General features: G+C 32.3%; 1 protein-coding gene across 3 annotated transcripts; it reads right to left on the bottom strand.

Annotated features, from left to right (window-relative positions):
• Positions 1-452: 452 nt before the first annotated feature.
• Positions 453-8703, bottom strand: brwl (brickwall). 3 transcript variants are annotated; one of them, XM_065502241.1, is made up of 4 exons: positions 8126-8703; positions 1978-2279; positions 1731-1872; positions 453-1666 (listed from the first exon to the last, which is right to left on the bottom strand). In XM_065502241.1, the coding sequence occupies exons 2-4, from the start codon at positions 2236-2238 to the stop codon at positions 831-833; spliced, it is 1239 nt and encodes a 412-aa protein (XP_065358313.1). In that variant the 5' UTR covers positions 2239-2279; positions 8126-8703; the 3' UTR covers positions 453-830. The 3 variants fall into 3 exon arrangements, with proteins under 3 accessions (XP_065358313.1, XP_065358312.1, XP_065358311.1); XM_065502240.1 differs by having other exon boundaries at positions 1945-2279; positions 8126-8698; XM_065502239.1 differs by having other exon boundaries at positions 1731-2279; positions 8126-8701.
• Positions 8704-14770: the final 6067 nt, after the last annotated feature.

Here is a 14770-nt window from a genome sequence, read left to right on the forward strand (position 1 = left end):
ATTTGTAAATGATTAAAAGCAAAACAAAACTGAATGAAGAAATATTTGAATTCAATTTGTATTAGATTCGAAAGAACAAAATTTTAATCATCCAAATGTTGAATGAATTCTATATAAATAAAATCCTTTGAATGAAGCTAAAGAATTGGATGTTGGGTATGGATTTATGGAATGAATGGCTGACATGTTTTTAATTCCGAATTAAGATTTTAGTCAGCGAATGAATCTTAAATTGAATAAATCAATTTGAAGCTCGGGTTTTAATATACAAAACAATGCCAGATTAAATTCGGAATTGGGGAATTTACAAATAAAATGGAATATGAAAAAGCTAAAATATAATAACTACGGAATTGATAACTAATTGAAACTATCCTGTGTTTTGTCCGATTTAAAACCCCTCCCTCCACAGTCAGACAGACCACTTAACAAAACAAATGTTCTTCCACAACTATTTTTAAAACATTTTACATAATTTTATTTACATTATTTTGACTAAATTATTAAAAAAAAAATATAATAATAATAAAGAAAAACAACATTTTGAATACAACTACATACACTATTCTTGAGCAACATGTAAGAGATGATGATGCAGAGCCGATTCACAATATTTTTTATATGTACTATATAAATAATTAAAAACTTTGTTTGTATTTTAAGGATTTTGTATCGTCATAACAGTTAAACAGTTAAAATGGAAAGAATTACATTTACATATGTAGTTTCAAGAAAAAAAAAAGATGAACACAGCTCTGCTATATATATAATAAATTTTTTCTAAATACCCATATTAATTCTAGTTTAAAAAAAAAGAAATATATAAAAATTTACTTGTGCCAATCTCTAGAGGAAGTTCGTCGGGTTTTCGGTGTGTTTAAGTGTTGACTAGTTGCGTTAGCATTTGTACTTGTTTCGAGTGGAAACCGCTCGACCACATCATCGATTAATTCTAGAATTCCTATTTTTAGTTTGCGTTTTTGCTGCGGCGTCAGACCGGCAATGTCCGGTAATATGCTGCGGAAAAACTCCATGTCGGCTTGTTCGCCGACATACATATGCAGTTGTCCCGTGGTGGTTGCTTCGCTGGCATGGCACTCAGTTTTAATGCGTTTCGGTTCGTGACCAAAGTCATGTGAATCTCGGCGCATATTGGAGTTTTGGTAGGAGATGTCTTGAACACCGTCGGATGTTCTTAATTCGGATAGTTGTACATCGGGTATAAAGTTTTGCATGGTATTTGCACTGGCCGTATCGCTTAGAGCAGGCGATGATCTGTTTTGTTTTTGTACATGCAAACTGGCCGTTATGGCGGGATCGAAAGCATCGATGGTCTCCTCGTCTTCATTGTCCGACAGCGAATGTTTCATCTCCAATTGCTGGTGATTTTGGGACAGCTTAAAATGAGGCTGTATCAACAATTGCAATGAAGCTGGATTCGAATTTGTTTGTTGATTAAGTTGTTGCTGCTGTGAATATTGGTATAGAGTGGCTAAACTATTGTTGCCGTCCAAAGAATTTCGGGTAGATTTAAGGAAGGGCAACAAGAACGCCATGTGTTCGGTCAGGTAATAGGGTTTGTGTTGGGGATCTGAGCCACTCTGCTGCTTAATGTAGCGCGACAGGCAGGCTCTTAAATTGCGCCAGCGTTCCTTGCAATGTATGACTAAGATTAAATAAATTTTTATGTAGCTTAACATTAAAATGTCTATAATCATTTTGCTACTTACCACTCTCTTTTGTTTCGATGGATATTTGCAACCAGGCCTTTTCCTGGTTATCACGATTCCGATATTCTGGCACCTTTTTGTCATACAAACACTTGTGATTCCGCACCAGATTCACAAAGCGTATGTTAAAGTCTTCATCGGTCTGCATAGTGCGAGAAAAATTTTGTGAGTTGGATAGAGTGGACAGAGAGTTGAAAATGGGAGTTATAGTTACAGCTCGTTGTGTTGTTGTTGGTATGGTGCTTACTGTTGTAGTACTCGATGTGGGGGTTACAGCCACAGCAGCTAAAGCAGCAGCCACATCCACCGTGCAATTCGTTGCTAAAGCTGCTGCTGGTTCCATGTTATTATTGTTATTGCTGGTACTTCTTGTTCCTCCGTTGGTTATCGGTGTTGCGGTGATGGCGGTGGTTGTAATATTATTATTTGGTGTACTATTGGAATTATTATTTATATTAGGATCCTGTTTAATATTGGTATCTGTAGGAACCGATGTTGTTGTTGTCATTGTTGGTCAAAACGTAACGTTTGCTGCGGTGGAAGTTTACACTGAAAGTGGGGAGGGGTGGAGAGAAAATAAAATTATTTAAATTATTGTTTACAGAGCAATAAGAACAAGTATTTAGTTAAAACTTTGGTTTTTCATGAATTTGAATTTAAAAATAAGTCAGTTCTCAGTTATAAAAACAATTGGTTCTGTGCACCGGAATTATCCGAGTTCACCAAAATTTATTCCCCAGGAAAGAACATTTGGTGGCTATAGTGGAACTTTTAACAACAGCAACGATTATTACACATTTTTGTAAGTTCAACAATTCGTCACATATTTTGTTTCGTTTTTTAACAGTATTTTTATTAAATCTGAAGTTTTTGTTTTTTTTTTCAAAATATTGAAATTCTTCTTGAAATAGGTATTTATCGTTATAAAATATAATAAGGGTTCGTCCCTTAAAAATCTCATCCCCCAACCTAAACGATAGAAATTGGGCGCGCTTTTTGTGAACTTACACTTTGTTTTTTTTGTTTTTTACTTTTTGGTTTTTCTTTATTTTTGTATGTTTTTATCAACTAATCGGTGCTACCGTAGTGCCACCAATATAAAAAAGCACAAAATTAAAGATTTTTTTATTTTCTTTCAAATAAAGTAGTTTTAATAGTAATCTATCTGTCAATATACCTTTTTTAAAAATCTTATTTGTTTTAATTTTTCTAAAAACAAAAATAATTTTAACGATAACACTGCAACTAACCAACCAACTCGTATTTATGCGATACATGCATGTAAATAAATCCATCCGTACGTAGATACACTTGTCATTTACTCTCGAAAGCTTAAAGCTTTTCTCTCAGTCGTTTTGACAGGGTTACCAAGCAATTTGTTTGTAGTTTAAACTTATTGTTAATCTGGAGTTCCAGATTACAGAATTTAAATTAAAAAAAACAAACTGCTAAATAATTACTTTGACAATTCTTTGCTTTTAGAATTTACTGAAGAAAGTGGAACTATTTTACGATTCTTATTATAATCCTTTGCAGTGTAAAATATATTCAAAACTAATCTCCTCGAATAAATTCTATCCTAAAAATATCACTGAAAAAAAATTTGAGTGAAAACTTTTTTTAAATTTTAACCCTTTAATGCTTATTGTTGCCAATTGTCTACATTCCAGTTCCACTTAATTTTGGAGTACGAAAAGTTTCAGCTAACGAAATTCTAAATCAAACTTAAGCTAAATGAATATAATAAATAAAAATCAATTAAGTATTTGATACTTTATAGAAAAATAAAAGTAAAAATCATGCATTTAAGGGTTAAAATATGTTTAAGAAAACAAAATTAAAAAAAAATTAGATTTTCATTTCTAATTTTTTTAAAAAATTAGATTTTTAGTGAAAATTATTCAAAAATTTTAAAATAAAAAAAAATTTATAAGTAAAAAAAATTTTTTTGCTGAAAAAAAATCTGCTTAAAACATATTGATTTTGACCCATTGTATTTCCAACTTATTATGGCGTTATGTACGTCGGTTTTCTCGATTTTAAATAGCAACCGGTTTATAGCGGATATTTTGATGTATGAATCGTTATTTGTTATTTGGGGGGCTACGGAAAGTTGATTTTAACATACAGACGGCAATCGCTATATCGACTCCGCTATCTATAACGATCCAGAATATATATACTTTGTGTGGTCGCAAATGAAAAATATAGAAATTACAAACGGAATGACAAACTTATATATACCCTTGCCACTCATGGTGAATGGTATAAAAATTGAGGTAGTCGTGGTTTTTTGTTTATATCTCTGCTATTTGTGCGGATATACATATTTGGATTAACATAGTGCAAAGTGGAATGGATAACTCTTCCAAAAAATAAGACTTGACGAGGTCATTGAAATTGGTATTTTTTGTGAGATGTTTTCATCAAATCCCTTTCCGCCCGTCACTCGGGGCTAAATTCGGAGAATAGGGCGGAAGAGTGGGCATTTTTCGTAACCTAATTCATGAATTTTTGCCATAGAAACTGAAACTGTGCCCTTTTGTGCACCCGATTGTGAGCAAGCCATCTTGATCCTTTAAAATTGAAAACTGAGTGATGTGGGATGCCTATGGCACTTTTAATCTCCGATCGACCAATTTTTTTAATTGTTTCTGGAGTATAGACCTTAACTGGGTATCCAAAAGGTTCTGCATCTTCCGTGTTTGTACGGCCAAAACGAAATTCAGTAAAGAACTTTTTTACCATTGAAATTGATGGTTCATATTGTTTATCATAGTATTTGAGTGATGGTTTTTTTCTGCAAAAAAATAATTCACGTTTTTCCCATTTCTCCTCAAGTCACGAGATAGTCTGCTATATATGGCTGTCAAGCAGAAACTAAATGAGGTAGCACCTTAAAATTTAACAGGAGTCAACTGACAGATGCCTATTGTCAGGTATTGGAAAGAAAAAATAGATACAAATAATGACAGTTGACAACCAATAATTTGACATAAAATGCTGATAATATATAAATTTATTCTAATTCATTTTATTAATTGTGGAGCAGTATAATTTTTTATTAAATAAATCATCGTTTTCCAAAATATACTTTCAATGAAATAAATCATTGAATATAGATTCTATTACTCGAGGTGTATATTTTTAACTATTGTAAAGATATTTCGTAAATGTTTGTATTTAAAACTTATTTTGATGTTTTTACTGGGTGGATAACAACCTTTAATGGAGTTTCCTACATGTAGTTGTTCGTGGGAGACTAAGGTTTAATGCCATGTAAAATTTGTTTGCAAATAATTGCAAACTCACGACTTAATGCTACTTTTGCAAAAGGTAAATTCATTTGTCATTTCTATCAAATTATAAAGAAGGAGTTTTAGAGAGTAAGCATTAATTTTTTTCGAAAGTCCCCCTAATGGGCGGCCCAATACAAAAAGTGGGTGTGGACCGCCCATTTTTGAAATGAAATGAAATTAAATGATATTAACCGGTATCTGGACTGTAAGTTTCATTATCTACTTTCTATAAAGCCTAGACTAACTGAAGTTCTTTTATGAGCTTTTCTACGTTTTGGAGGAAATTATCTTAATTTTAATAAAACTATCTTTTATGAAAGAAGTAATCGTAAGATAACTACGGCCTTAGTAAAGTTTCGTTTAAACGATATACAGAAAGACATCTGTAAGATAACTGGGGCTTTCGTAAAGTAGATTTTAACCGATATTTAGACAGATATACATCGTTATACCGTATACCAATTAAATGTAAAAAGTAACCACGATTTCATGCCTATATTAATTTATAATATGGTAGGAATAACTTTGTAATTATAGACACTAAGAGCTAGTTTTTTGAATAAAAATAATCTACATTCTTTATTTAAAACTAGCTTAAACTAATTTGTTTTTTCTTTATCACTTATTATACCCTTCACCTTCGTGAGAAGGGTATACATATATAAATTTGTCATTCCGTTTGTAATTTCTACATTTTTCATTTCCGACCCTATAAAGTAAATATATTCTGGATCCTTATAGATAGCGGAGTCGTTTAAGCCATGTCCGTCCGTCTGTCTGTCTGTTGAAATCAATTTTCTGAAGACCCCAGATATCTTCGGGATCCAAATCTTCAATAATTCTGTCAGACATACTTTCGAGAAGTTTGCTATTTAAAATCAGCAAAATCGGTCCAAAAAATGGCTGAGATATGAGGAAAAACCCAGGACAACCTCGATTTTTTACCTATATCTGGATTACTAGTCATTAATATAGACAATATGGATATCTAATGATAGATATTTCAAAGACCTTTGCAGCGACGTATATAAGACCATATTAAGTTGGACCTACAATGGGTCAAAATCGGAAAAAATATTTTTTAACCCGAATTTTTTTTTTCTCCAAAAGTTTTTTTTCGCTAAATATTAAAAAAAAAATTAAAAAACTTTAAAAAAATAATATTTTTTCCAAAAAATTAAAAAACTGCAAAAAAAAATAAATTTTGTTTACCTAAAAATATTTAAAATTTTTATTTTGAAGTATAATTTGGTGAAGGATATATAAGATTCGGCACAGCCGAATATAGCTCTCTTGCTTGTTGTTTATTTATTATAATTTAGGTTTAACTGAGCACCATAGCCCAGTTAAACCTAAGTTAGAACTACCAAAACACAAACAGCTGCTAAAATAAACAATTCAGCACACCAATTTTAAAATAAATTTAATTTGGATGGTCGATCTTTTTTGATTTACTTTATTAACACCATTAAAATATTTAATACTTTAATTTTACTTTTTCGGTTTATAAAATGTTAAGCATTTTCATATATAAGCATTGTCAGATTTGACAGAAAAGTATGGAAATTATAACAAAATTGACAGTTCGTAAAGATTAACAGCGTGTTAATCTATGTTTAACTAACAAGTAAAAAATAGCTCTAGGAGCCTTGATAGTGCTGGTTCAAGTTTACTTACGCAAGTTTTGCGTTCGTAGATGAGAAAGAAGAGGAGATTCTCTCTTCTATAACCTCAAGACTTGCTTAAGTGAACTTGACTTGTGTGAACTAGCACTCACTGCTACCTGTGGTCCTTCCTATTAACAGCTATACTTTGTGCTAAATTCTTTCTATTATCTTAGGCTTGATGATTACTTTGGTAACTCTTTTCCAAAGATTTAATAGTGTTGTTTTGAAAATAATTCACACTCTCTTCCACTTGCTGGCTGTCTGTCCGTTCGTCCGTTCGTCCGTCCGTCACCACTAAATATTCTAATACGAAAATACAGAGTATGTCAGAGCTTTTCTCGTTTACAGAAGAAGAAGAAGTGTTGACGAAAAGCTCTTCCTCAAAAACAAAACAACAAAACAACAGTCGTAGTTTTTTTGGCTCGTCAGACAACTCAACTCACAAATGACAAACAATTCGAATGTTGTATTGTATTGTTGTTTTTATTTTAAATTATTTTTTTTTTTAATTTTATTATTTGTTTTTGTATTTTATTTAGCAGTAGGTATAAAGGCGCGAACGGTGAAGAATGATCTGACATTGTGGGGTTTTGAGATGGGGAGGTGGTGCGAGGGATTGCTGGTGGGGAAATGTTGTGGTATTATATGCTGTTTCTGTTTCTGATGGTTTAGGTTTCGTACGTTGTTTTGTTGGTTGGCGGGTTGGTTGGTTGGTTCGTTCGTTCGTTGGTTGTGTGACTGTTATATAGAGTCTTTAGAATTATATAGTATTTTGTATGTAAGTTGTTGTTGTTTTTGTTTCTCTGTTTTTAGTTCTGTTTATCTCTACGTTGTTTTTTTTTATTTTTTGCTTTTTGTTGGTTTTGTTTTGTTCTCAGATGCTCCTCACACTGTGTGCTGTGTTTTTTGTATTTGTTACTGATGTTGTTGTTGTTGTTATACGAACTATTAACATATAATAATATAAAAACAATAACAACAGCAATAATAATGAGCGATACCAAACAAGAACAACAATAACAAAGTACAAATATCTGTATCTGTTGTCAGAATAGTCACCAATATTGTTATTGTAATTATTACTGTTTGCTTCTATTGTTTTTGTTGTTGCTGCTGCTGTTGTATTATGTGCTTATGCTGAATATACTATTTTTTTATTGTTGTTGTTGTTGCTGTTGGTTTTGTTATTTGTTTAATATTTTAGTTATCTATACTTTTGTAAAAAACATATCAGAAGTAGGAAAAAAATAAATATTTCGTTACTTTTTTTATCATTTCATTAAAGAACTTTTATAAAATGTTTTTTTGAATCTTTAATTCGTTTCGATTTAAATAATTTTTGTTTTTTTCTCAATAGGTACATGTGATTAAAAAACTATACCAAAGTTTTTAGTGTTTTTCAATTCCCCCAAAAAAAATGTGTGTTTACCTTTTGGTTAGATTTTTCTTAATCTTTCTTTGGATTTTTTTTTATACTTTCTACGTTACATTTGAAAATTGAGGTGTTTTTTAAATATTTTAAACTTTTTCGGTTTTTTTTTTGTGGGTTTTTTGTTACAACTTTACATCAAATATCATATTTTTTTAACAGTTCATTATTTGTCGTTTGGTATTTCCTCGTTTTTTCACTTTAGTTTAGTTTTATGTAGTTATTTTTCGAAAATTTATTTCATTTAACACAAAAAAATCTTTGTTTATTTAACACAATTATTTGTAAGTTTGTATGTATGTATTTGACTGAATGGTTGGTTGTTTGTTTGTTGTATCTATGTATGTGAGTTAGTTTGTGTGTGTGTGTATATTGTAGAAATAAATGTTCCTCAAAAATTGTTGGCTACAACAGCAGAATTGTACGTTTAGTTTCAGTTCTCGCTACAAAACAAATGTTTTCCGTATCAGGCAACCTAAGCAACTAAACAAAACATACAAAGCACAGAACACAAACAGCACAGCACAGCACCTCCTCATTGTACGTAACAACAATAATACACTCTCGTTTATACAACTGTACGTACATATGTATGTTTGTACGTACATTTTGTACAAAACATCCAAACACACATGTGAACTCACATACGAGCACACTACACTCACCAATCCTCTCAGCTACTTTTTTTCTTCTTCAAATAACGTGTGTTTGTCCGCATGTAAGTATGTCGTCTATATATTGTGTGTATTGTTGTTTTTTTTATCACACATTCATATACGACACGAGCAACTTTCAGCGAACAATTTGCCTTATCGGTAAAACTGAAAAACAAAAACCAAGAAAAAAAAGTAACGAAAACAATAACAACACACACTCAGCTCGCATAAAACAAACAACACAACTTTTCCTCCCCACCACCACCTCCAACAAAAACAACAACCATTGGCTGCTGCCTGTCAGGCAGGCACAATGTGTTTGTTTGTTATCAGTGAAGCAACACTGTTTTCAAAAAAGCTTTTTTCTTCTTTTCTTTACCGTTGCTCTCTCTTTTAAGTTGATGTACCTTAACTTTAGTTAAACGAGGAGTATGAAAGTTTAACATTGCACTATGTTATTTGTTTACAAAATTTATTATGTATGTTAAAAGCTTAGTTAAATGGCTGGAAAGCTTTTTCTAGTTAAGTTTTGTGTACAGCTGTACAAGTTGAATGTAAATAAGGCTTTTGCTATTGAAACTAAAGTTTTTATAGATGTCGCTTTATTTCCGGTTGATGGAACAGTGGCACAAAAGTGGGTTAATATTAAAATAATATTTATAAAATGGTGACATACATGGTGTACTACTGCCCTTTTGATTATTTTAGATTTTATTTCACATCCGTAATCAGCAATAATATTTATTATTGTTATGATATAACATCAATTAACTAGAAAAATTTGAATTTACATTCACTATTGCTGCCGCACATTGTTTTAGAAACATTTTGTTTTGTAATTACCCAGCAGTTCTAGGAGACAGTACCGAGCTAGTTACTTCAATAGCCACGTGACTAGTCATTTTAACACGGACATGTCCTAAGCAGGGGGTCAATTGTCTCTTTTTGATTTCAATGGGACTGTCTAATAGCTGGTATAGCGTCAGTTACCTTACTAGTTTTTTAATTGGTTACTTGATCAGCTACTTGACTAGTTATTTTAGCACGTGCATGTCCTAAGCAGGGGGTCAATTGACCCTTTTGATTACAATGTGACTATCTGATAGCTGATCGAAGGTAGTCAACGCTTCTGGTGGATAAAATAAAGTGCAGTACAAAAAAGTTTGAAGTGACTTCACCATAGGTTACTAAGAGTCACTAAAGTGACTATTGACTTCATGCTATGTTACATGGGATATCAGTATACTTAAGCAAAAATAAACTGTATGAGAATTATATCAACAAAATTTGTAATATTACTCACAAAACGTTTAAAGTGACTACACTCCAGATTACTTAGAGACACTTAAGTGTCAATTGTCTTCACGCTAGATTACTTGGTATGTATAAAATAAAACCAGGTCAGTTTACTTTTGCAAGATTGTTCATATTTGCGAATGGCAACTAACTCCTATCTACCAAAATGTTTCCCACACAAACAGCTAGGGAAATCCCCGAATTATTATGCAGTTGAATTAGAATTTAGCCACTACCCTGTTGATTCTGTGTAGATAGAAAAATCCGTTAAAAAGTATAAATTTTGACAATAATCAAGAAAAAATATATTTCCATAGATTATGGTATTTTGAAAACTCTTCCTGAGAGTTTTCAATTATTTTCTTTTAATTTTTATTTTGTTTAACTAAACAAATATTATATTTATAGATTTTAATGAGCCAATTAAATTAATTAATTAAATTAAATTTAGCTTAAAAACCAAAGTTAACCCTCCAACCGGCCAATTCTATTTCAAGGTAAAATAATATTGTTATTGTTTGAAAAAAAAAGAAATACGTTGGAATAAAAACAAACAAAAGACAAGTGCACGTTCTTGTTAATCACAATAAGTAAATTGTTTCTCTCTTTACACATATTTACCGTTATAACGGGAAAAATAACTAAATAATTCAGCATTACATACATTTAACATACCCGCCTAAAGGCAGCCTTGCCCCATCAATTTCAATAGTAAAAAAGTGTTTTACTGAATTTCGTTCTGGCCATCCAAACACGGAAGATGACGAACGTTCTGGTCGCCAAGTTAAGGTCTCCATACCCGAAACAATTACGTTGGCCGATCGCAGATTGAAAGCGCGAGTGCTTGTGGAAGCCATAGGCATCTCGCATTCCACAATGGTTTCAATTTTGAATGATCACTTGGGTATGAGAAAGCTTTTCGTAAGATGGCTGTCACGTTTGCTCATAATCGGGTGCACACACGTGAAGTTTCCATGGCAAAAATCCATGACTTAGGCTACCAATTACTCCTTCATCCGCCCTATGCTCTCTCACACTGGCTAACTGGACCACGGTCTGCTCTAGACTTGGAGTACAAAGACAACCATAAAACGATATGGCTATTCGGCAGTCAGATATGGAGAACAGCCACCTCATCAAACGTTGAAAAATTCCAAAGAAAGCTAGTTGAGGCAATGGTAACATCCATAGAGATCTTAATATCCCCATAATACACGAGGAGAACAAACACTCCAGTTTAACCTACCTCTCAGAACTAATGGATCAACTAAATTCCCTTATTGTCATTTGAGGATCATAGACAACTGAGACGAATGAAAACATTGGATCTGGCTAGTTAACAAGTTTATCAAGTCCTTATATTGGATATAGCAGCGATTTTGACACGTAAAACAAAGATCACCCAGGTCAGCCTAAAAAGTTTAAAGACCACGAATTGGAGGCATTACTCCATGAAGATTGTTCAAAACATTTGCGAGCAGCAGGATTCATCCAAAAATAGGGTAATTGGGTACCATACGAATTGAGGCTCAGAGACCTTGAAAGACGATTTTGTATGACTGAAGTTATAAAAAAAATCATTTTTACACCGAATCAATACTTACTATAACAAATGGATCCATTACAATAACCCGAAGCTTAAGAGATCGTATGTGAAGCCCGGACAACCAGCCGAATCGACTCCAAAACCAAATATCCATGACGCTAAGGTAATTCTCTTTATTTGGTGGTAGCAAAAGGGTCATATATATTATGAGCTGCTGAAATCTGGCCAAAAAATCATAGGAAACCTGTACCGAACACAACTGAAGGGAGCATTGGCCGAAACTGTAATATTCCATCGTGACAAAACATGGCCACATGTTGCATTACCTATTAAAAACTATTTAGAATGAAGAGGTTGGAAAGTTCTGCCTCACCCGCTTTATAGTCCAGAACTAGCCCCGTCCGACTACTATTTGTTTCGATCGAAACAGAACTCTTTCTCTGGTATACGCTTCACTATGGAACAGAGATATTGGCTTGATGCGTTCTTGGCCTCAAAAGATGAACAGTTCGTTTGGCTCGGAATCCATATGGTGTCACAAATATGGGAAAAGGTCATAGCTAACAGGTTCCGCATTAAATCAAAAACCCAATAAAAAGACAGGCCAGTAACCGATTGCTTTTAAACAAACCTTACTACGGCCACTCTCCAAAGAAACTTATTTCTAAAATGCAGTAGTAAATAAAGGTTTAAACTGACTACATTTTAGATTACTTGGAGACACTAAAGTGACAATTGACTTTACGATAGACTACTTGTATGTATATTGTATAAAGTAAGCACTACAAAGAGCATATTAATCGACTACTTGTAAAACTGCTGGGTTGTTACTGTGAATGATTAACATTCATATTGGTGAGTGTTGAAAAAGCCACAAAAGCTCTCTTACACTTGCACACACTCACACACACACTCATAAACGCACATGAAAGCACTCGGTTACTTATGTTTGCATGTATTTATATAAATATTTGTAAACTTTTACAATACAACTGCATATCACAACACAACAAAACAGAACACGAAAAAATATAGTGTCCTATATTTTGGTAATCTAACACACAAAAAAGGACTCGTGACAAGCAACAAACCAACAACAATAACAACAACAACGAAAACAAAAACAAACAAAAAAACAGATTCAAAAAACCAATTCAGTTCAGTTGTTGTGTAGAGCGTAATGAAGACAGACGACGGTGGTGCATTAAAGGAAAATGAAACAACATTTGAGTGTGTGTAGTATAAAACGGCCAAAAGTTAAATTTAAATAAAATATTAAAGCACAAAACAGGGTAAAAAGCCCACTGCTAACAATTAAAACAAGAAATTACGGAAACTTAAATAAGAATTTAAACAATAAATCAGCTGTAACAGTGTTAAAAACAAAGGATTGAGTTACAGAATTATATTTCTTTTTTTTTGGTAAAAAATCGATGATTGCATTGTATAGATACAGTAAGAAATCCCAAGAAAATAACTACAAAAAAAAAACAATTCTATGTAGCTACCTGTAGATATACAAAAGCATAAAAACATGTAAATACACACACACTTACATACAATATACATACATACATATTATATTTTATGTATGTGAGTTTGTTCTTAAAAGAAATTGAAGGCAAATAGTCCCTGTTATAAATGAATGAAGGAACGAACGAGCGACACGTTTTTCAAAGTCAATTAAATAAGAGATATGTATTTAATAAGCCACAACGAAAGTTAATGTTTCTGGTTCCTTTTTTTCTTTCATTTCGCTTTTCCTTCTTCCTTCATCCACTTATTTGTCTTCTTCCATCATCATTACCACACAGTTTTATGTCCAACGACTAGAAAATGTTTTTTTTTTATTAATCATTAATCATTGGTTATGATTATCGGGCCTGCTGAAGAGCTTATTATTTTCCTGGTGACTTGTTTCTTCTTAAAACATGTTTTAGTTGTTTAATTCCAAAAAGAAAAAAAACTAAATTTCTTACATTGTTTGTAAATTTTAATCATTCACATGAATTAGTTAGAATCATAGAGAATAGACATAGAGCGGAAACTCTCCTGTCAAAGACCTAACTCAGTTGTCAAAAACCTAAATGGTGAGAATGTATTAGTAGAAAAAACTATGTGAAAACAAAAACAACACTCGTATGTGTGATTACTTTGAGTAATTTTTTTGTTTGAGTTTTTTTCTAGTTTCCACTCTATATTTCTCTATGGTTAGAAGCATGATAAATTTTTGGCCAACATTTTAGCATAACTCAATAATAAAATGTTTGCAACACTGGTTTCAGTCGTAAATTTATAAATATTGCGTAGCTAAAGCCATAGATAAATGCACATAGATCGGAAACTCTACTCTCAAAGACCTAACTCAGTTGCCAAAAACCTAAGTGGTGAGAATGAATTAGTAAAACAAACAATGTATGTGGAAACAAAAACAACACTGTGATTATTTTGAGTAATTTTTTTTGTTTGAGTTTCCGCTCTATGTGTATTTCTCTATGGCTGAAGCCTGCTGCGTAATATTTTAATGTTTTTTTTCATACAAAGTTAGTTTTTTTATTTCTTTTTTATATTTAACTTCCATACATCACACTACTACCCGTCCGTTTTGTAAATGGTAATAAATATACATAGTAGTTTTCAACGACACACTACTAGTCTGTGGGCTAATTCTCGCATTCGTAATCGAAATAAATACCTTCTTAGCTCTCGAGTAAAAACTGGCTCCTTATCGAATGCCATCAATATAAATTTCTATACATTTTATTCGATATTGAATAAATGAAAAAACTCCCCAGTTCGAATAAGTAGGTATTCGCTTACTGATATCTTTTAAACTTGAAATATTATGTTTTCCACTCTTGAAAAAAAAAATATTTAGTTCTGAACACTGAATTCTCATACCCAGAACATTAAGATCTTGTGATTCCTTAAAATCAGCATCAACCTTAAAAACAACATTGAAAAATATTAAAGTTTATTCGCTTATTGTTCTCAAATTTACAACGCAGAAAGTATCGAGTAGTTACTTTTTATACCCTACACCACCATAGTGGGGAGGGTATTATGCGTTTGTGCAGATGTTTGTAACGCCCAAAAATATTAGTCTAACACCCACCTTAAAGTATACCGATCGACTTAGAATCACTT

This window comes from Calliphora vicina, chromosome 2 (genome assembly GCF_958450345.1).
Source record: "Calliphora vicina chromosome 2, idCalVici1.1, whole genome shotgun sequence".
NCBI lineage: Eukaryota > Metazoa > Arthropoda > Insecta > Diptera > Calliphoridae > Calliphora > Calliphora vicina.

What these genes read in the sequence shown, in the direction of transcription:
- brwl (XM_065502239.1), bottom strand. Translation starts at nt 2,238, where the DNA reads ATGACAACAACAACATCGGTTCCTACAGATACCAATATTAAACAGGAT. An exon ending in CATCGAAACAAAAGAGAGTG is followed by an intron (nt 1,667 to 1,730) that starts GTAAGTAGCAAA and finishes ATTTAATCTTAG; the next exon opens with TCATACATTGCAAGGAACGC.